At 42.9% G+C, this 23,859-nt stretch overlaps 1 protein-coding gene across 4 annotated transcripts in view; it reads right to left on the bottom strand.

Moving 5' to 3' along the window:
* Positions 1-3,143: 3,143 nt before the first annotated feature.
* hsf1 (heat shock transcription factor 1) overlaps positions 3,144-23,859 on the bottom strand; it is a 59,952-nt gene continuing 39,236 nt past the window's right edge. For 2 of the 4 annotated variants that reach the window (XM_080213951.1, XM_080213952.1), the window contains exons 9-14: positions 22,630-22,833; positions 13,050-13,133; positions 9,907-10,012; positions 8,887-8,952; positions 7,476-7,542; positions 3,144-5,661 (exon numbers count right to left, since the gene is read on the bottom strand). In XM_080213951.1, coding sequence (XP_080070077.1) covers positions 5,450-5,661; positions 7,476-7,542; positions 8,887-8,952; positions 9,907-10,012; positions 13,050-13,133; positions 22,630-22,833 — 739 coding nt within the window. In that variant the 3' untranslated portion in view covers positions 3,144-5,449. The remainder of the gene's footprint in view (positions 5,662-7,475; positions 7,543-8,886; positions 8,953-9,906; positions 10,013-13,049; positions 13,134-22,629; positions 22,834-23,859) is intronic. The other 2 variants (XM_080213953.1, XM_080213954.1) reach the window with 2 other exon arrangements.

Raw genomic sequence — 23,859 nt, 5'->3', positions numbered from 1 at the left:
GTCACTTGACAACTTTGGACATTAACCATTTAAATACAATATTGAATGCACTGTGCATGTCTTTACACATAGCTGCCAATCGTCAATGGAACTAAATGTGAACAATGTTACAGAAAGCAATGTCACATCTTTAAAAACAGTACACAGGCTTTGTGTGTGTGGGCACACGTGGTGTTGGTGAGGCTGATGGTGCTGTTCACTAGGGAAAGTGCTGATACAATGAAACAGTAAAGTGGTTTGTTTACACAACCACTGTGCTCACACACTCCCAAAGCTCCTGTTTCTATTTATTTTAAACCTTATATGTCCAGAAGTTCAGCAGTTGATACTATAAAGTACAAAATAAAATGAATTCCCACTCAGGTGCATCTGAGCAAGGGGAGGGACTTGAAACACATTTTAAAAAAGAGGTTATTCTGACAATGACACACATAGTTCAAAGTCCAGGACCATTACTGTAAGTTAAACTGTTGCTAGTTATGAGAGAAGATTGCACACAATTTCTGAAGGGGCAGGGGTATGGGTGCCAGGAAGTGAGCTTCACTGAGGAAGTTTGGGTATGCACACTGACAACAATTTGGAAATTGGAAAGCTCATATGAATTGGAAGGAGTAAGCCATTCGGCCCCTTGAGCTTGCTCCACTATTCAGTAAGATCATAGCTGATGAATGGTCTCAATTCTACATTCCACCTATTCCTGATAACCTAACACTCCCCGATTCTGTTTCACCTTAAAATTATTTGCTGACCCTACTTCCACTGCTTTTTAGGGAAGAGAGCTCCCAAGATTCACAATCCTCAGAAATAAATTTATTCTCGTTTCGGTTTAAATGCGAGAACACTTATTTTTAAAAACTGTGCCCCTAGTTCTCATCTGCCAGAGGGGAAACATCCTTTCCACATCCACCCTGTCAAGTGCCCTCAGGATCCTTATGTTTCAGTAAGATTTCCTCTCATTCTTCTATCCTCCAATGGTTACAGGACCAGCCTGACCAGCCTTTCCTCATAACAACCCATCTCAGGTATCAAGTCAAATGAACCTTCTCTGAATTGAGAGGACTGGAAAGAGGCAAGGGAGTGAAAGGATCTGACACACACAAGTCGATGACTGAATGCAGAATCAAAAACCTGGAATTTCCTCTCTAACAGCACTTTGGGTGTACCTACACCACAGACTGCAGCAGCTCAAGACAGGGACCCTCCACCAAATTTCTCAAGGGCAATTAAGGATGGGCAATAAATGCTGGCCTTGGCAGTGAGGACCAAATCCCATGAAAGAATAATTTAAAAACAGCCTCCCGATAGCCAGTTGAGTAAACTTGAGTCAATGGATAGACCAGGGGGTCCTGGGGTTGGAGCACTTAACTGCTCCTGTATCTGCAAATTAGGCTCATGCTCCACTAACTGTGCTCCTTTGGAATAGCACCATGGAATCTTTCACACTCCCTCTGACAGTGCGGCATTTCCTCAGTAATGCAGTGGGGTGTCTCCTAGATTTCTGTGGGCAAATCTCAAGTGGGACATCAACACTCTGGAGACCTGACACATTGATAAGAGGACTACCCACTGAGCTGCAGATGACAGTAATGTTCAGAACTGGCTGGGAATTCATGCAGTAAAGAGAAACTATCAAGTTCTGGGTTAACCATGTCCTGGCTGAATATTTGAGACCGCAATTCTCCCTGCCCCATCTCACCCCCATCCTGGCTCAGAGTTCACTGCTTCCCTTCCAGCACTTTTGTTTGTCGCTTTGGAGGATTGAGTTTCCACAGCTTGGAACCTGACACTAACTCTCCCCCTCCTCTCTTGTAACAAAGGAAGGATCATTAACTGTTTGCCTTTTTCTTTCCTGATCCCACTGATAATAATGCATTTTGGAAGGTCTAATACAGATGGGAAATATACAGTAAATGGCAGAACCATTAAGAATATTGATAAGAGGAGGGATCTGGATGTACAGGTACACAGGTTGCTCAAAGTGGCTATGCAGGTGGAGAAGGTAGTCAAGAAGGCATATGGCATGCTTGCCTTCATCAGCCAGGGCGCTGAGTTTAAAAACTGGGAAGTCATGTTGATGCTTTATGGAACCTTAGTTAGGCCGCACTTGGAATATAGTGTTCAATTCTGGTCGCCACACTACCAGAAGGATGTGGAGGCTTTGGAGAGGGTATAGAAAAGATTTACCAGGATGTTGCCTGGTATGGAGGGCATTAGCTACAAGGAGTGGTTGGAGAAACTTGGTTTGTTCTCACTGGAACAAGAGAAGTTGAGGGGAGATCTGTTTGAAGTCTACAAGATTATGAGGAGCACAGGATGGATAGTCAGAAGCTCTTTCCCAGGGTGGAAGAGTCAATTATTAGGGGACACAGGTTTAAAATGCAAGGGGGAGGTTTAAAGGAAATGTACAGACACTTTTTTGTTTAAACAGAGGGCGGTGGATGCCTGGAACTTGCTGCCATGGGAGGTCGTGGAAGTGGATACGATAGTGACTTTTAAGAGTCATCTTGACAAATAAATGAATAGGACGGGAATGGAGGGATATGGTCCCCGGAAGGGTAGGGAGTTTTAGTTAAGTCAGGTAGCATTGTTGGTGCAGGCTTGGAGGGCCAAAAGGCCTATTCCTGTGCTGTAACTTCCTTTGTTCTTTAATAGGATGGGAATGGGTGTTGCTGGCTCATGGGTCAGGCAATGCTCACTCATGAAGAAGCTGATGAATCACAGATTGTTGAAATTATTGCCTTGATGTTTTACAGAGAAAAAGTACAGTGCTGGCACAAACAGGCCCAGGAAATGGAGGACAAAATTTAGGCCAACACTCCTGAGCAGTACTGAGGCAACAAGGCACCAGAAGGCCAGTACTGAGGGAGTATTGCACAGCTGGGAGCACCAGTATGGAGGAAGAACTGAGCTGTCAGAGGGGCAGCATTCAGGAATGCTGAACTGTTGGAGGTATTGTCTTTCGTTTGAGACATCAAATATGACCCTATGTGACCAATGTGCAAATAGAAAGGTCCCAAGAACACTATTTGAAGAAAAGCAGGGGGCATTCACCTTGGTATCCAGGCCACTATTTATCTCAAGACCTATATACAAGATTGTTTGGCTATTATAGCATAGACAAGGGTCATGGTTGGAGGGGGGGAGGGGGGGGGGGGGGGACTCAATGTTAAAATGGCGGCACGGGCTCGTTGGGCCGAAGGGCCTGTTTCCCGGGCTGTTTTGTTCTTTGTTTATCTCACTGTTGCTTGTGAAAGCTTGCTGTAGGTAAATTGGCTAATATGTTCCCTACACTACAACACTAACCATACATCAAGAAGTACTTCATGTACCACTTCATGGTGATCTGAGGTTGTGAAAGACACTGTATAAATGCAAGCACCTTCTTCTTTACACTCTTTCTACCTGAATGAGACCAGGCTTTGGTTCGACAGTTCTCTTCATGACACTCTATCGTTATAACCCTGATCCTGCCAAGAACGGCTCATGCAGCAGAGCAATGGAAATTCAACTGGGAAATAAAACTTCTGAAATTTAGACTGCAAATTGTAAACCTGACTTCAATCTACTCACAAGAACAAAACGACAAGAATGAAACAGTCATGGAAACAAAAGGAGCCGTGGGCTCTCCACTTCAGCTCCATCAAAGCCAACGTACACATCATCTGGGTCGCAGTGCAGCAAAGAATAACTCTTCAAAAGAGGCTCTTCCTTAAAGACAGGAAAATCACCACAAGGATGAATTATGAGAATAGTCAGTTCATCTGTATTTCCTTGTATTGGTTGAAGTGGAAGGTGAAAGTCACTATAGTCCCAAGGACCATAGGCTGCTTCCTCTTTTTGAGAGAGAGCTGACTGGTGGGGGTTTAACCCAAGGATCACCACAGCTCAGGTGAGGGACAAGGTTGAGAAGGTGGGGCCTTCCTAGACAACTTCGGCTTGTATAGGAATGGAACCCGTGTCATTGGCATCACTCTGCATCACGAACCAGCCGTCCAGCCAAGTGAGCTAAACCGATCCCCTTAGGCTGAGGTATGTTGTTCCAGACACCAGGAGAGATCTACTCTGCTTTCCGAACATCAACATGTCATCCTCAATGCCCATCTGAATCGGCAAACAGTTCAAAATCATATCTGAAAGATGGCATCATAAATATTTTACACTGTCCCTATCAAACACTCGCAGGACAGGGACAGCACGGGGTTAGATACAGAGTAAAGCTCCCTCTACACTGTCACCATCAAACACTCCCAGGACAGGTACAGCACGGGGTTAGATACAGAGTGAAGCTCCCTCTACACTGTCCCCCATCAAACACTCCCAGGACAGGTACAGCACGGGGTTAGATACAGAGTAAAGCTCTGAGATTTGAAAATACATTCTTTCAGGTGGTGAGACCTGGGATACCTCATGTCAACTTTGGGAAATGAAGCAGATTTAAAAATACTACAGACTCTTCTAGGTTCACCTTAACAGGCAGATCTACACCATATCTGAATGGCTGTTTCCTCAGGGCTGTACTTGCATATCAGCTGAGATTGTTGGCTAAATCCTGAGCCCCAAGACCAACTCCACAGCAGTTATACTGCCAGCCAGGACCCTGCCCACATGCCACTGAAATAACCCTTCAGCAGTACTGGCAAGATTCAGCACATCTTCAATGTGGATATGTGCATTGCAAGTGTAAAGGAGATGCGATGTGCGTGTATTACATCAGTTCTATCGAAACAGCAATCCTTTTCCCCATGTTCCAATTTCTGATCCCTTGCAAAACTATTTTACAAGCTTCCAAAATATAGTGTATAAAAAAATAAACCTCCTTTCTACCACATCATTGCAGGCTTTAGAGTACGAGCTAGAATTTTAACTTTTTTTTTAAAAAACCTTTTTTAATATACGAATCAAAAATACATCTTCACTTATCAGCAACTGGATTAAAGTGTAAATATACAAAAAAAACAAGGACAGGGGGGTGAGGGAGGAAGAGGGTGGAGAGTAGGGATAACGCAAAATAGGAATCAAAATAATAAAACCATCTCTCTTCACTCAGTGAGAAAAATGATAGTGGTTTCTAGCTTTCCTCTGATAGAGCCAGTTATTAGGATAACAGAGCTCTAACTGCTCTGTCTCTTAAAGAGGGAGGGGGAAAACAAGACAATAAAATTGTAGTCTGCAATCAATTATCTCGTCCTTAATCACTGAAAGTTGGGACCTAACAGGAGAAGGATCCCTACGACACCATTCCCCATGCTTGAACCCGGACTGCTCTCTACTTGCAATAAGGGCTTATCAGGCTAGAAAAGCAAACTGGTTAAAATTAAATATTTAAAGATACAGTTTCACTCTCATCCTGTGTCCTCTCCTGGAGCAGAAAGCTGTTCCCCAAACAAGCAGTCCAGCAATTGGAGCGAGGCAGGGGTGAAGGAAAGTGGAAGGGGCGATGCTCCGGGAGTTAGGAAACAGGTGGATCCTGTGTGTGAGACAGGTTAGTGCTGGATAAGAGAGATAGTGGGTCGTCATCCGTGGGATCCAAGTTCAGGTTGTCTTCAGTAGGGAAGTATGGAGAATTTCCGAGTTCAAATAAGACGGGGAGGTCCCCTGTGTCGCTGGAGTTGGCATCTACCATTAACAGTGGTGGGGCACTGTACTGAACAACCTGTTTTCCTAGACAAGAGAGAGAGCATAAAGCACAAATTACTCCATTGCAATGCGAGTGAAGTGGTTCCCAGATTAACAGGAAATTGGTGGCTGTTGCAGTCTGCAAGCTGGTCATTCAGGCTACACATACAGGTTTTAAATCCTGATTGGATAATTGGATCTCAGTGGTGCACACAGTTTGTCATGAGTGCATCCAGAATAGGGAGGGAGTCCTTCTACAGTCAACAGCACCAGGATTTCAACTGCCCAGTTATACTGGGAACAGTAACATAATGGTACTGCTTGTTTGCGAGCACAGAACTTGAGTATTGCTGAAAAATACATGCTGTTGAAGCTTTTCATCTTCACTCTCCAGGATAAATTTGCAAAAATACTAATAAGAGAACAACAATTTATACTATATGAAAAGAGTGCTGACTGGTTGGCAAGTAGACTCTGACTGGTGGAGGCTTTGCCATAGAGTGTGCAACAGGGAACAGTTAACAGTCAAGCTTTTGATTAAATTCAAACCAGGCAGATCCACTTTGATTGGTCAAAGCATTGCCATGAGGAATGAACCAGGGAATTGCTGTCCTCCAAGCTTTTGCTTAGTTACTAAAGACATACTCCTTCACTCCACAAAGGCCAGGGCCCTGTAACACACAGGATAACATGTAAAACTATTCCCTACAGCTCCATAGTGCCATGTGGGATTGAAAACATGATTTACTTTCCTGATGTCTGCCTTAGAGATCGGAGAAACAGGACAAGGCTGTTCAGTGCCTCAAGCTTGTTCTAATATATCCAGGTTATGGTTGATTAACTAATGTACGTGAAGTGTGTTTTTGGTGATGTTAGTTGTGTGAGGAACCATGCGTCAGGACACTGCATCATGTGCCATTCTCACAGAGTCATACAAAAAGATTGGTGAAAGAATCATGTGGGTTCAGAAAGAGGTTGAGAGGCACATGCCCAACCTCAAGCATGACCACCTTGGTAGGATGACCAGTAGTCAATGACCAATATTTGTTTAAAGATATGTACCGTAGAAGGTAAAGGCACATCATGTGACATCAGCATGATGCTGAGATTTTGAAAGTTCAAGCTAGGGGCTGACCAGAACTTTGATGTGTAATTAGTTTTGCATCAAAGAGAGTGCTGCACCATCAGAGGTGACATCTTTGTAGCAAACATTAAGCTTAGACAGACTTGCATAGAGGCCGAAAAATCCCATAGTATTATAAATGTATATTATGGATTACAATTCAAACAGACCATGCCTGCCGACTTGAATAAAATGGAGAATTGGCAATTTCAGTATTACAGCTGAAGAGATGTTTTGCTGAAGTTTTTGGTCTTGCACTCATTAGGACAAAAAAATGTCAGATTTCAAATAATCTGAAATGATACTACTGGAGAAAAGGGGACTGTTAACAATCAATGACATATATTTTTGTGATCTCTCAATCAACATTCAAGTCCATTATCAGTAATAGAAAATTGCTGACAAAGCATCAGTGCAATGTTTGAAGATGACAAGACGGTTCCCCTGGTGAATCTGATCAACACTAATGCCACAACTAATGCAGTCAAAACACTGATTCATCTCACTGTGTTAATATGGGGGTTCTTGTTGTGCACTATTTTTGCCTATGTCCAGACTTAAAAAATAACGTAGTGAATGTGAAGCAACTCGAGACTTCACAAGAATAAGACAGATGCCAAATAAATACAAAGAACCCACAATTTGTGCAAGATATTCAGGCATGAGCTGGACAGTATTTGAGAAAATTCCCTCCCCAGCCAGGATTTAAGGTTTTGTGATCTCCCTTTTAAATTACCTGCGTCCAAAGCACTTGTATCTGACTCTGAACTTTTCTGTTCGTGTGAACCTATCAGATCCTGCATCTGTAAAGATAATTAATAAAAATACATGTCAGCAACGTAGAAAACTTAGGGCTTTTGCCGGCTCCATTGGTGGTCCCCTCAAAGTACAGCTCATCTCAGAACTTCCTCAGCAGAGAGTGAAAGCCCTGACTGGTGTGGGTTTATTTCCTCACTCTTTGTGGAGATGTACAGAGGGTAGGTAGGAGCCCTGTCTGCTGTGGGCTTATCTATCCACTTAGTGGAGTTAGATGGGGGGCAGGAGCCGTGTCTGGTGTGGATTTATTTCCCCGCTCTGTGAGGCTATACAGGGGGCAGGAGCTTTGTCTGGCGTTGGTTTATTCCCTCGCTCTATGTGGGGTTTAACAGAAAACCAAAGCTCTGTTTGGTGTGGGCTTATTTCCCCGCTGTGTGGGGTTATACACAGAATCGGCGCTCTGTCTGGTGTAGGTTTATTTCTCTGCTGTGTGGGGGGCTATACAGGCGGTAGGGACAGTAGTTCAGCAAACGCCAGCTTGCTGTCACCAAAGACCCTTTGTGGCCTACATGCACAGCTTCCAGTTGGACAGTTTACGCCTCGGGGCCTATAACACCAGTTTGGTTGGGCAGCAGGTTTTTTAACCCCTGCAATCTACTTCTCGTTGGGTGAGCCTCTGCCTGCTCAATACGGAAGAGCATATTCCACAAAGCTCATGGAGAAATTTTAGAACCACAGAGGCTGAGGGGACAGACAGCAAATACACAAAGTGCCAAAGGGAAATAGGGGTATAATTGGCAATCTTTGTGCGGAAACAAGGAAGTGGTGAGGAGGCAAATTCCACCTAGCAGCCTGTAAGCAGTTTCTGACTTGTAGACCAGAAGCAACAGTGCAGAAATCTTCATGAAGGCAGCTGAAACTATATCTTAGTTCAACTAAGGGACGTTCTCCAGCATAAACAGTATGGTAACTCTAAGATGGTCTTCACTTACAAATCTATTGCATTGGATGTTGTTTGGGAAGAGGGAAGTCTTGTCAGAGTTCAGATTTTGTAGATGTACTTTGATTTAAAAGGGTGATTTCTGCAGAAGTGGGGGTGCATTTAGTAGTTCCTATAGATCATTATTGTACTGTTCATGTATACGCCTGTTCTTTATTGTAATAAGATGTTATTAAGTGTTATACTATGTCTGGGCATGTTACTGTTCTCACTGGGTTTCGCATGCAGCTCCTCCATCATTCCCGTAAACACCACCATGAAATCAATGTTCCAGGTTGGGACATCCTTGCAGATATCAGCTGCGTTCATGACACTTATCATCCTTTCATTTAAAATCACACTTTTCAGGAATGCACCTGAAACACTAAGTGATGAATGAGAATTTACTTACTTCTGCTAAGTTACCCTCCACATCTGGCAAGCTCAAATCAATGGCAGACAGCGAGGGGCTAAACAGCTGTAGAGGAGAGAAAACAAAGTTAGTTTTGAAGCTTCTACACATGGATTGCAAAATTTGTTCCCTCTGTTGTCCGAATGGATAAAGGCACTAGATTGTGTCACAGTACCTTATAGCCCACCCACCCTGGATCTAATAAAAATGTGAAAAGGTAAAGTCGTCATAGTCCCAGGTGACCAAAGGCTCCCCTTTGAGGGAGCGATCTGACTGATGGTGATTTAACCGGAGGATCATCATACTTCATGCAAGGGTTAAGGTTGAGAAGGTGGGGCCTTCATGAATAACCTCAGTCAGTACGGGAATTGAATGCATGCTGTTGGCATTGCTGCACATCATGAACCAGCCATCCAGCCAACTGAGCAAAACTGACCCTATTAATAAATGTAATAGTGAGTTGAATATTGCATAGTGTTTTAAAAAAGACCACAAGCTACAATTCCACTCAGCACTCAAAGGACAAGATTCATCAAACTGATTTAAAGTGTGCTTGGATAATCACTGTTCTTGATTTTTTTTGTGTTGTGGTCATATTCACATCAGGCCATTTTTTGGTGGTTTTCACATGGTGCAGACTTGATGGGCCACAGGACCTCTCCTGCACTGTATGATTCTATGAGAATGATTCAATTTTGAAGGAGTGGCCAATGAGGCTTTTTTTTTTGCTTATTGGATGTTGGCATCACTGGCTAGGTCAGCACGCACTGTCCATTTCTAATTACCCTTGATAAAATGGTGAGTCGACTGCATAAATACAGCTAGGTGGTTAAGAGTCATGTTGGTATCTTAGGGCAGACCAGGTAAGGACAGCACATTAGTGAACCACTGGAATTTTAGAAGAAGCTAGTAGTTACATGGTTATATTCAATGTGAATTATATCAGTAAATTAAAACTCTGGAGAATTTAGATTTATTGTTCAGTATGGCAGACAGGGAAGACAGTGGAAACAAACTCACATCCAAGAGCGTGCTGGATTCCATGTTGAACGACTGTCCCGATAGTAAGTTCTGTAGGTTATCCAAACTTGAATCAATTCTATCCAAGTGATTGTAGATATCGGTTCTAAACAAGCAAAGAAAAGGAAAATTCATTTGCTAATTTCAGTATCTTTAATTTTCTGTCTCATGATCCTTTATACATTTGCTGAATCACTCTCCTCACCATTTCAAAATAATTCCAGGAGGGAAATAAAAGACAAGTGTGAATTTAGAAAACACGGGAGAAGGACAGATTCCCACGTCAGACACTGAAAAGCTGCATGGATGAAAGGAGTGACATGCGGACTGAGTGCAAGTATATGTCTCCAGGAAACCTGTGTTTCAGCAATAGAAAGCCAATCAAAATGGTTTCTAAATGCTGCTGCGTGGATGTGACAATTCCAACAATATTTTTGAAAAAAGCTTTTCAAAAGTTCCTCTTTCAGCACCTGGTCTTAAACATAGAAACAAAAAAAGAAGAAAACAGGAGCAAGAGGTGGCCATTCAGTCCTTTGAGCCTGCTCTGCCATTCATTATGATCATGGCTGATCATCCAATGTAGTAGCCTGATCCTGCCTTCCCCTGTCCCTTGATGCATCTTCTTTCAGTCAATGCACAAGGGCAAGACATGCTGTCCCAAGATAGCAAAAGAATTGCGGCAGCTTTACTGTGTGTCTCCCCTAATATTGCCCATCATCTGGGTTAGGCTTTTTAACTCTATCACTTTAATCAGACATTTAAACAACGAGAGAAAATTGCACTTGAATTCCTCAAGATAGAAAAGTTCACAAATACACAGCATCAACCTAAACAGTCAGGTTATTGGTTCAGTTATTCTTTAGAGTGCAGCAATGAGCATCTCCACCCACTGTCAATCTGCCCAGTCTCTGCCTTTTCCACTTCATCTTGGGTAATTCAATTTTCTTTTAAAACCCGTCACAACCAGGTTTCCGCACATCCACTGGGGATGAATCAAGTTCTGAAACATCAAATTCTAAATTAGTGGGAAAATTTTACCAAAACTAACATAAATCAGCTGACAGACAGGACCAGGTACAAAATACCCAAACTTCACTCAAATTGAGCCAAGCATTCAAATAGATTGCCGGAAAAACTCAACAGGTCTGGCAGCATCTGGAGGGAGAGCGAACAGAGAGCAGATGTTGTCGGGCTTGCTCAGTTTTGCCATCATTTGTAGCGTTTTGCTTATTCTAGTTGAGCACTGAATGCCATGTATAAAATATCACAGCCAGTCACTGCTGGTCAAGACAGAAAATGCTGCAAAATCTCAGCAGGTCTGGCAGCATCTGTCAGGAGAGAAAAGAGCTGACATTGAGAGTCCAGATGACCCTTTGTCAAAGCCCAGTCACTGTTGGGTTTAAATAGCAACTCAGACATGATAGAGACTGGAACTGGACATAATACACTTAAGCGCTTGGGAAAAAGCTGACTGCATCCAATACCAACATCACATCCAGAGGGTAGAAAACTGGCACTGGGCATTAACACTAACATCACCCTAAAACAGTCAAGGCTGGCCCTGCTGCTCAGTGTTTAGTCCAGCATGCTTTTCTCTTGATTGTTTGAAATTTGGCACTGTGTTTCGTTGGAATGTAACTGGAGATAACATTGGATCTTTTGTAATGTGACCAATGGTAACAAGCTGTAAGGGTCAGCTGACCAAGTAAACCATGTAACCAATGACAGAATGTTGTGATGACTCAGTATAAATTAGAATACATTGGGAATTATGGGAGACTTGGAATGGCAAATGGTGAGATGGAGTTTCTTTATTAAATTTTTTTTTGATTTACAAGTTGGAGTTATATTTTTATTGTCTACATTTGAAGAGTTCCTTCTGCATTAACTGGTTTGCCCTGATGAGTACAAGATGAAAAACTTCAGCAGTATGCCTTTTCTCAGTAATAGGAAATCTTCAATTCACGAGAACTGTGGTGAGAATCCCAATGCAAATCCTCTCCCAGCAACTAGGAGGGCTGGGAATGATGCTGAGAGTACAGGAGTATACTTTATTAGGATAAATTGGTCAATAGAACACCAGTCTGAATGTGACAGAGGAAGAAATGCTCATGTGGCAAGATGGAGGGAGAAAAGTGATGTGATGCCTGCTCAGTGGGCTGAATATGGAGCAATGTTTGTTTTAACTCTGAATTTAATCCAAAAATTATATCCATCTCAAAGTTGGCGAAACTAAAAAAAACTTTGGTGGAAGATACCCTGGAGACACAGAACCATGTGGAGTTGGGGATCAGCAGGTGTTAAAACGTGTTTCCTGTATCTCTGGGTGACCAACATTCAGCATCTTGTTCAACTTTCAAAAACAAGGGTACTCATCTCCTGAATGCTGCTGTATCTGCTGACAATAGCAGTGAACACATTTGAAAAGTAACTTGTGTGAAGTGTTTGTGACGCAGTGTTTACTTGAATCAAATATCACTGTCTCACGATATCACTAACAAACAAGCGATTCCTCTGACTAATGCTTCATGTTGAATCAAAGCATGTGACAGGGTTTCCAGAGGCTTCTCACTCAATAGAGCCTCACACCAAGCTGGCCTATGGACACAGCACCACAGCGTTAATATACAGTGAGCACACTATGAGGAGAGTAGTCAGAATACACTAAACATAAACAACTAGCACAGGGTTTTGTAGATTAACACATTTGAAAAAATATCCACAACACAGAAAATCTGCTTTTTCTCTTGATAATACATCACCGTGTCCATTAGCACTTGGAAAATATTCCATATTATCCTCAATGGCATCACGAAATTTCTGTGTACCTACTCAGCCATATCCCTTGGCACTCAGCATTGCAATTTAGAAAAAGTCTCTCTCTTGGACTGCTGAAGAAGATTTCAAGCATTGGTGGTATGTCACTGGTGGAGCATTGGAATGGTGAATTGGGGGATGGGGTGCAGTTGGGATCACTGACTTTAATGGTGTTTTCACCTCCCAGTGCATTGGGAAATAAAATGTTTGAACAAGAACAGCGATGAGATTTGCCCTCAACCTACGGCATATAGTCGATAAGCTGGAGATTTAACACAGACACGTTGTGCATATCAGGGAGGCAGCAGTGCAATAGAAATGCTAACCCTATCAGTGCTCTGGGGTGAGTAGAGGAGGAAAGACTGGAGATAACATTATTGACCTCTGACATCTGCTGGGCTTGAATCAAACTGAAAAATATAAACAGAAGGTCATGCTAGACACTATGAGAGAGACAGCAGCAACCATTTCCCAAACCCCAGCAACATATTCTGCACCACTTTACTATAGCAATTCAGGCTTGAGGTAAAAGATAAAACACTATGAACTCATTTAAGGATTGCTCAAGAGTTAATACAACAGTATCCAAGATTCTGTGGGTTGCTCAGGTGTTTACCCATGGGACCCTGCAGGTCTGTATCTAACTTTCAAATTCCATACATCGCAGGCTGATGCCAGATTGTCATTGCACGATTAGGGAATGGCTACCCAAGAGCAACAGCACTCTGAGGTTGCCTTTTCTAGACTTCCACAGGACAGCGGCAAGTGGGGAATACAAACAGGACACAGTCGCCTGGGCTCAAGGTGTTGGTCAAATAGGGCTTGGGGTTCTAAATGGGGAGATCTGGTGGAAGTCTTGAAGTTCTTGGTGATTGGCAAAAAGAGGAAGCAGTCTGAATGCTCTAAATTCTGCATTTTCCAGATTTCATTTCTGTTGGCAGTTATATCACTTATTCTGTTGTGTTAAAACTGTAGAGATCAGGGAACAGGTTGGTGAGCTTAACATGTATGAGCATGGATTTGTCAAGTTGAGATATATATTTATTGGGATGCAGCGTAGGGCCACAATCATGTCAAATAGCAGGCCACAGCTGTGCAAGGAGGTAGAACCATAGGACACAAAACATGAATGCACATGGGATAAGCTGATCGTTATGTTAAAAAAAAGGTAAGGTTCAGTGCAAAGTTGTGTTTTGTTTCTTGTTAGGGCACTTGGCTGAAAAAGTGGTACAGCATCTACAACTGCAGTTATGCCTCAGGTTCCCAGAACAGATGACTTAGACTACGTTTTCTGAGGAGTGCAAGGAAGAAATGCACTCCAAGTGAATCACCATCTCAGATGAAGTGGAGAAATTCTGCAGATTTGAGGCTCACTTTTCTTGTGGATTATCAGGAGCCCTTATTCAAGATCAAACTGGCCATGCTAACACTTTCAAAGGGCTAGTCTCATCTCTCCATTGTCACCCTGTAATTTTTTTCCCTTCGAAGATCTATCCCTTTTGTAAGATCATACTGAATCTTATTCTGCCACGCTTGCAGGCTCCCGATTCCAGACTTGCTATGTGAAAAAAATGTTGCCTTGGATTCCTCTGCAACCTCAGTCTGCATTTCTCAGTACTAACCATTCCATCATGGAGACAGTTTCTCCTTACTCTACTAAACAGAGTTACTGCCCTTGACAACAAGGCAGCATTTGAGTGAGTGTGGCATCAAAGGAGCCCTAGCAAAACTGGAATCAATGGGAATCAGGGGGAAATTCTCCACTGGTTGGAGTCATATCTAGCACAAAGATGATGATTATGATTGGAGGTCAAACAGCTCAGCTTCAATAACTCAACTCCTAACTCTACAAAGCCTGTCCATCATCTACAAAGCACAAGTCAGGAGTGTGATAGAATACTCCCACTTGTCCACGGTGACAGGGTGGTTAGCACTGCTGCCTCTCAGCGCCAGGGACCCGGGTTTGATTCCCGGCTTCAGTCACTGTCTGCATGCAGTTTGCACGTTCTCCCTGTGTCTGCGTAGGTTTCCTCCAGGTGTTCTGGTTTGCTCCCACAGTCTGAAAGACATGGTTAGGTGGATCGACCATATCAAGTTCTCCCACAGTGTATTCAAACAGGCAATGGTATATGGCAACTGGGCGATTTCTACTGTAACTTCACTGCAGTGTTAATGTAAGCCTACTTGTGACACGAATAAACTTTAAAAAGGAGTGCAACTACAACAACACAAGAAGGTCAATGCCATCCAAGACAAAGCAGCCCACTGGATTGGAATCCCATCCACAAACATTTTTTGTTATCAGCCCAATAATGTTAAGGTTCTTAACCTCTTGTTCTCAGCTTCCCCACCAGAAGAGATAGAAACTATCAACCCTATTAAGTCATTTAATTAGATCACCCTTTAATCGTCTCCATTCAAAAGAATAATTCAACACTGAGAATGGATTGTTGGGTAGAGCAGTGGAGATGTAACACTGGAATTAGAACCATAGGATACCCACCCTGCAGAAAGAGGCCATTCAGCCCATCAAGTCTGCGTCAAACCCCCGCCCCCCCAACTCTACCTTATCCCCATAACTCAGCACATTCGCCATGGCTAACCCACCTTAGTGTCCAGAGATTTGTAGGTAAGGGACAATCTAGCACTATTCACAAAATTGGACAGCAAAATGCCACCCTACCCTGAATGCATCTATTCCCTTCATGCAAGCATCAAGTCTACATTAAATGAGTTAATGTTATCTGCTTCAAACTGTGTGGCAGCAAACTCCAACTTCTTCATAAACGCAGTAAGGGCTTGCACCTACAGAACAGTTTTTCATGGCCACGGACATCTCAAAGTTATAGAGACAATTACATAAAAAATCTTTACCAGATTTTTTGCTCAATACATCAGTGACTATTCTCTATTTATGGCTCTCGTTATGGATTAACCCAGAAGTGAAAACAACTTTCTTTAAAATCAAGCCAATCAAATTATTTCATAGTTTTAAAGACTTCCAAGAGATTGTCCCTTATCCAAGGGAAATGGCCCCAGCTTATTCAATGTTTCCCAATAGTTGTATCCTCTCAATATCTTTGTACATCTTTCCTGCACATTCTGTAGCACTTCAATATTTTACTCTGCAGTATGGAGAGCAAAATTATTCAAGAGTATACCAGGTTTAGGGCTACAGAGGCTTGTTACTGGTAGTCCAAATGCCTAATTGAAGTTCAAATTCACCATGATACCAGGAATTGGGTTCAATTCCTGGCTTGGGTCACTGTGCAATGCTTGCACGTTCCCCTTGTGTTTTCTCCGGGTGCTCTGGTTTCCTCCCATAGTCTGAAAGGCATGCTGCTTAGGCACACTGGCTATGCTAAATTCTCCCTCAGTGTACCCAAACAGGCACCGGAATGAGGCGACAAGGGGATTTTCACAATAACTTCATTGCAGTGTTAAAGTAAGCTTACCCGTGACTAATAAATAAACTTATCTTTACTTGCTGGAGTTTAGAAGGATGAGAGGGATCTTATTGAAACTTACAGGATGCTGCGACATCTGGATAGAGTAGACATGTATCTCCCTACACCACTACCCCATTGGGTTTCTTAGCCTTCAAGCAATAAGTTGGGTCCCATGTGAATGGGCAGGGTGGAAGGAAACAGTCGATTTTTTTCTGGATGAGTGAACCAAGATGGACTGAGGTCCTTTCCCAATCTGTATCTACCTTCCCAATCAGCTTCAAGATGCTGGTCTTGGTTTCCAAAACTCTTCAAAGCTCTGACTACCTAGAGAGGTTGCTACACAAAACATGCTATACATTCCAACTTCAGAATGTTGAGGGATGATTTGAGAGAGAGATATTTAAAATGATTAAGGGATTCAACGTGATTGAAAAACCACTTTTTCTGGTGGAGAATCCAGATTGAATATCAGAGTTAGGCTGTTTAGGAAGACAATTAGGAAGTACTTTTTCCATGGTGGAAATTCAGAACTCTCTCACATCACCATTCAGTACTGCATCAACAAATATGCTAACCGATGCAGTTCTGGACAGTTCACGGCTCAAGAAGAGGTTGGTGTGGAGCACAAACACTGGAATGCACAACTCGTGCTGAATGGCCTGCATTCGCACTGTACGTTCCATGTAAAATGCTGCAGGCCAATCAAGATAAGCAGGTTTTTGTTGCTGAAAGGAATATGAAGCAATGATAGGTAAATAGAATGGAAGTGCAGGTTAGCCATAATCTCAATAGTGAAACAGGTATAAGGGATTGAGCGACCTAGATATTTCAATGTTTAGTTTTATTCTCCCTTCACCCTATAATCCATCGAAGACTGAAATTTACAGCCATGACCTATTATTCAGTGTACAGACAGCCTCTGCAGTTCAGTGCTTAGATTTCATTGTTTAAGAACATAAGAAATAGGAGCAGGAGTAGGCCCATCTAGCCCTTCGAGCCTGCCCCGCCATTCAATAAGATCATGGCTGATCTGTCGTGGCTCAGTTCCACCTTCCCGCCCTCTCCCCATAACCCTTAATCCCCTCTCTTATCAAAAACCCATCAACCCGCTTCTTAAAAATATTTAACGAGGCAGCCTCCACCACTTCAACGGGCAGAGAATTCCAGAGATTCACCACCCTTTGAGTGAAGAAGTTCCTCCTCAACTCCGTTCTAAACCGCCCCCCCCTTTATCTTGAGGCTGTGCCCCCTAGTCCTACTGTCTTTTTTGAGCGGGAAGAGTCTCTCCACCTCTATCCTATCCATCCCATTCATCATCTTATACGTCTCAATGAGATCTCCCCTCATTCTTCTAAACTCCAATGAGTACAAGCCTAGTTTATTCAGCCTCTCCTCATAGCTCAACCCCCTCAACTCTGGTATCAGCCTAGTAAACCTCCTCTGCACTCCCTCCAAGGCCAAAATATCTTTGCGCAGGTGCGGCACCCAAAACTGCACACAGTACTCCAGCTGCGGCCTCACCAATGCCCTATACAGCTGCAGCAAGACCTCCCTACTTTTATATTCAATCCCCCTCGCTATGAAGGCCAGCATCCCATTCGCCTTCCTGACCACCTGCTGCACCTGCAAGCTGGGTTTTTGCGACTCATGCACAAGACCCCGAGGTCCCTCTGCACCGTCGCCTGCTGCAGTTTTTCACCCCGTAAGTAATAGTCCTTCCTACCATTATTCCTACCAAAGTGGACCACCTCACACTTGCCAACATTAAATTCCATTTGCCATTTCCTGGCCCATTCGCCCAGCCTATCTAGATCCTTCTGCAGACTCTCCACACCCTCCGCACAATTTGCCGTTCCCCCAATCTTGGTGTCATCAGCAAATTTCGACACCCTACACTCGGTTCCCTCCTCCAGGTCATATTCAGCTGTTGTTGTGGGGTGAAAAACTAAATTGACCATAGCAGTGGATTGAATTGGCTTCTTTTTCACGGTCTTGTACGTAGAATTTACAGCATGGTGTAACGATACTGTGTCTTTAAGAAATGAACCTTAGTCACGTTTTTTGTGCTGGATCTGTTTTAGCAGTTTTTTTTAAAATTGGGGATCCTGGGGATATAACCGGCATCCTCTATTATTATTGCAACAGCATAATTGATCTTAATTGCTAGAATATTTGTTTTAAGCAAGCCAAGTACTGTTCCTGTTATTTTAGTGTTTTTCCCTGGGGTTTTGTAGAGTTGGGCTTGATTAGGATTATTGACAGTGAACAAATCATGTGACTGGGTGGGGCTAGACTTAGAGAAATCAAGCTTAGATGCTGCTTGGAGTTGTTAGAGAGCAGCGCCTCTCTTTTCCTCTCAGAAGTTGTAGACTGAAATCTGCCACGATGCAATAAGCATCATCTATCGTTATTGCAACAGGTCTTAATTGCTTGAATTTGAGATTTTGCTGTTTTGGGAGGGTGGATCTTTCTCAGAGATTCTGTACGAGAGTCAGAAGACAGGTGCCTGTCTGTTACTCTGTCAGCAGGTGTTAAAAGGTCGGAAATCTAGCATCCATGTATGTATATCTATTTTTGGCGCTAACTGTTCTGAAGAAGGTATTGATGTCTATGGGGTACTGCTTAAATTGGAACAATAGAAATGGATAGTTGTTAAGAATTATACTTTGTCATGTTGAAGTATTTTAAATTGGTAAAAGTTTATCCAATTCTTTGTTATATTGTAACTGAGTTCTTAACTTTGTTTTGATAAAAGCTACTAAGTGGGTCAATTGAGTCATATCTGGAGCAAAACACCTTATGTTCACACTAATGTCAAAATCAAAAGGAAAAAGGTAGGGTCTAGGCTGAGTTTCTGATCTGGTCCCCAACAACAGAAACAAGGCATTTAGCTCAGTGGACATGCCATTTTTATTCCTATATGCTTGTGTCCTAGCTTCAAGAAGGAGACTACCTTTCACTTGATGGTAGTTTCATTAAATTTGGAGGATGTGACATAGGCATTGGTGGAATTTCTCAAGTGTCCCGATATATACGGTCCAGGACTCACTGCAGTACAAGAGTGTGGCGATGACAACTGCCCTCTGCACTCAGACATTTGTTGTCTAATACTTGCTGCCATGGTTGTACAAGGTGGAGCTGGCACAGCTGATCGACTGTGGAACCTTCTTGTCAACAGTGGCTTTGAGAGAGAGGTGGCTGCCAATGGAAAGTATACAACATCTTCCAGAGTCTCTCCGTTAACATATATTAGTAGATACAGGGTTGATACATGTTTTCTCTTGGCAATATTCAAGGACATGTCAAATTTCCTGTATGCAGAATTGAAGACATTGAGCCAGAAGCAATGATGTAATCATGACTAGATATTTTAGTTTCAAACTAGTTTACGAGCATTGACCAGAGAATCTTTCCACACTTCTTTGAACTAGGATCAAGGGGTCTTTTATGTCTTGCTACAAAAAAAAAGGTGCATGTGACCTCAGTTTAACATCTCATCCAAAAGCTGTCCATAGGATAAGGGGCTACCAGTTTGGGAAAAAAAAAGTACACAGTACATGCAGTCATTCCTGTTAATTGCTCAACCTTGGCAGGGAAAAAAAAAACACGCAACAAAACTGGATGGGAAAGGAAATCCTAAGTGAACTGGCTGTTGTCACATGCCAAGTTGGCTGTTTTGAGAAGCACTGGAAGAGGCTTTAGTGCTGTAGTTTCTGGAGTGAGTTGACGATGTAGGAAGGTGGCCGGATAGAGAAATATTCGAAATAATAGTGTTGATTCAGCTGACAAATCACTGAATGTGTCAGGACAGGTTGAGAAATTGGTTAAAAGTACAAATACACATGAGATTCAGAGCTTTATAAATAGAGGTAGAGAGTATAGAAGCAAGGAAATTATAGTGAACCTGTGTAAAATACTAAATCAGCCTCAGCTGGTGTACTGTATTAAATCTGGGCATCTGGCCTTGGGAGAACATGGAAGGTCGAGAGAAGGTGCAGAAAATATTCATGAGAAAGGTTCCGGGGTGAGGAAATTCAGTTATATTGATAAGTGGGAGAAGATAGGATGTGCTCCCCCTAGAAGAGATGGTTGACAGGAGATTTAGAGATGTTCAACATAATGGAGAGGTCTTGACAGAGTAGAGAGCTGTTCTCACTAGCTGATGATTGGGAACCTGAGGATACTATAGAGGGATATGGGCAATTGGAATTCGCTTAGGGGTTTCAAAACAAAAGGGCGGCATGGGTAAGTTGGGTCGAAGGGCCCGTTTCCATGCTGTAATGGTAAAAGAACCAAGGTGACGAGGAAAAATGTTTTATGGAGTGCACTGTTGGAGAGTACTGGACAGGGACGTTCAATTGTATATTTCAAGAGATTAGATAATTATGAGAAAAAATTTGCAGGTCTATGTGGAGAGGGTAGGGGGTCTAGCTTTCAATTCCAGATTTGTCAATTGAAATTAAATTTCAACAGCTGCCATGGTGGGATTTGCAACTTTTGTTTTTGATTTGTCCTGGTTTCCCCCCATGGCGACACCTCTAATTTCTCAGAAGACTAAGGAGAGTCAGCTATGACTCTCACCTATAATTACAGATGTGTCATAGGAAGCATTCTTTTTCCTTGTATCACAGCTTGGTATGGGCTCCTGTTCTGCCCAAGACCGCAAGAAACTACAAAAGGTTGTGAACGTAGCCCAATCCATCACTCAAACCATACTCCCATCCATTGACTGTCTACACTTCCCACTGCCTTGGCAGAACAGCCAGCATAATTAAGGACCCCGTGCACCCTGGACATACTCTCTTCCACCTTCTTTCATTGGGAAAGAGATAAAAGTCTAAGGCCACTACCAACCGACTCAAGAACAGCTTCTTCTCCGCTGCTGTCAGACCTTTGAATGGACTTATCTTGCAGTAAATTGATCTTTCTCTGCACCTAGCTATGACTGTAACATTATATTCTGCAACCTCTCATTTCCTTCTCTATGAACCGTATACTATGTCCATATAGCACACAAGAAACAATACTTTTCACTGTATGTGCTAATATATGTGACAATAATAAATCAAATCAAACTTTGTTCCCAGAGCATTAGCCTGGGCCTCAGGATTACTAGTCCAGTGGTATTGCGATTATGGCACCACCTCCCCATTATATTGCATTTGAGATAGGGTGATATCAGTATTTATTTATTTAAATTTATTTGTTTATGGAATGTGCGCTTCGCTGGCTAGGACAGCATTTATTGGCCATCCCAAGTGGCCTTGATTGTGGTAACAAGTTGACACCTTGAACTGATGCAGCGCTGCAACTTCAATTTAAAATATGCAAGATTACGTACATGACACCAATTGTATTTGAAAGGAAAATCAGGAATTCATCCTGAATGCCATTTAGGGAAGCTCTCTTGTAAAAGTGATTACAAAAATGCAAGTTAATTAAAAATGATAACGTGTTGGATGAAAGCTTCTCCTCCTGAGGATGTATTACCTGTTGATGTACAGCTTAATTCTAGTGCCGGCTTCTCCTATTTTCATTTTTACTCTCAAATTTGGACATCACACTAAGATAATGAAGCAATCTGTATCCACACCCGTCAAAACTTAGACAACATGCTTAACCTGATAAGTGCCAAGTAACATTTGAATCACACCACCACTAGGCGACGAATATCTATAACGAGAGAATCAAATCAACACCTCTACCTCCCCATTATCCCCACTTGTGCTGCACAAGTACCAGGCAGTGGTAATCTCTGAAGGTTAATATTGACCAGAAGTTTAATTGGACTAGCTATACAAATACTGCGACTACAAGAGCAGGTCAGAGGCTGGGAATCCTGTAGTGAGCAACTCACCTCCTTACTCCCCAAAGCCAGTTCACCATCCACATGGCACAAGTCAGGAGCACGATGGAACGCTTGCCACTTGCCTGGATGAGTGCAGTTCCGACAACACTCAAGAAGCTTGACACCATCCAGGATAAAGCAGCCCGCATGATTGGCACCCCATAGACTGTTGCTTTGATGGTGGATATCTTTTATCAGATGCATTGCAGCAACTCAACAACAGCACCTTCCAAACCAGTGACCTCTGCTGCCTTGGACAAGGGCAGCAGGCACCTGGGAGCCTCGCCACCTGTAAATTCCCCTCTAAGCCACTCACCAACCTGGCATAGAAATATCAGTGTTCCCTCACTGTTGCTGGGTCAAAATCCTGGAACTCCTTCCCTAACAGCACTATGGACTGTAGCGGTTCAAGGCGGTGACTAACTGAACTCCTCAAAGAGGATTAGGGCTAGGGTAACAGACCTGAGCCTCCCCAGTGATGCTGACAGTACATGAAAGTATTAAAAAATCTGCTCACTGGATATCAACCTGGGAGGGGAACCCAGCCACTAATCCATGATAAACTATTGAATTCTCAGTGAGAATTTCTTCCTGACATGCTGTGCTTACTTGTCAAGACAGGCCACGCTGAGGCACCGGTCCTCGGGTGGAGGTTGTGCAGCACTGGTGTCATTGTCCTCCAGAATAGAATCAATGAAGGTCGATGGTGAGAGCGGTTCCTCAGTGCCACTGACAACAGGACTGACCTCCTCAACCTCTGCGTTAGTTGTAGGACTTGGAGGCTCTTCTTTAATATGAATCAACGGACTAGTCCTGGAAACAGAAAGACAAAGTGGAAGGAAGGCAGGCAATACAGATGGGAGGGGGAAAGAGAAGAAGCCGGAAAGGTGAGAGAGGGGAAGGGGCGCACAGAAGAGGGAGGGAGAGGGGCACAAGAAGAGAGGCTTTTTAAAGTACAGATTATTTTGCACTGTATATCGTGCAAACTCATGATTGGGCCCAAGGCCATCACTTTTAGCCTTAAAGTGCCTGGTTTACCTCAGATCACCCTGGACTGGCAAAGTAGCTTCTGAGCAACAGGTGAAGCTAGCTATTTCAGGCTGTGACTATGCAGTTATGGTATCTGCCACTAACAGGACGCTGCTGTCAAACCAAATCAACGTTCTATTACATAAATGAGTAATGTTTTACATGAATTTTAGTGCCAGTGTGATGCAGTTAAGCAGACTGCATATTGCAAAGATCAGCGAGTTGCATCAGACAGCTCATCCAGATGCTATTTGCAACAGACAAGGTACAGATCATATCCAACCAGCCCATGTTCATAAAAGTCAAAACAACGTCCATCAGATGTGAGTCCATGATTGGACAACATTTGCTATATAAACCTCAGCTAAGGATTAAGCTGACAACCAATTTAAGATCATCAGTCGAACTCACTGTGTGGCATGCACTGGAAGAGACATAATTAATGCATAGAGCCTTGTTCTTAGTAGACAGAAAGAACATGTACATATACTTGCCTGTTTTAACTAAAAGCGAGTGATAGCCATTTGCTGGTTCATTATTCAACACAAGATTTTGACCAGTGAGTCAAGCTGCCTGGTTTAAATTTCAAACAATCCTTGGCAGTTAACTGTCAATCATCAACAGGTGCATTCCCCATGGAAAAATCTCCATTAATCAGATTCCACTTGTGAACCAATTTCACACCCTTTTCCCCCTAGAGTGAAGCTGTGTTGTTTTCCCTGACACTGGTATTCTTGCAAACTGTCCTGAACAGTGCAAGACAAAAAGCTTTGACCAAATAAAAGTCTATTTTCAACAATGTTCAAGTTT

The sequence above is a fragment of the Carcharhinus amblyrhynchos genome, chromosome 2 (assembly GCF_965287045.1).
Source record: "Carcharhinus amblyrhynchos chromosome 2, sCarAmb.v2.hapA, whole genome shotgun sequence".
NCBI lineage: Eukaryota > Metazoa > Chordata > Chondrichthyes > Carcharhiniformes > Carcharhinidae > Carcharhinus > Carcharhinus amblyrhynchos.
This window is presented reverse-complemented; position numbering and strand designations above follow the sequence as displayed.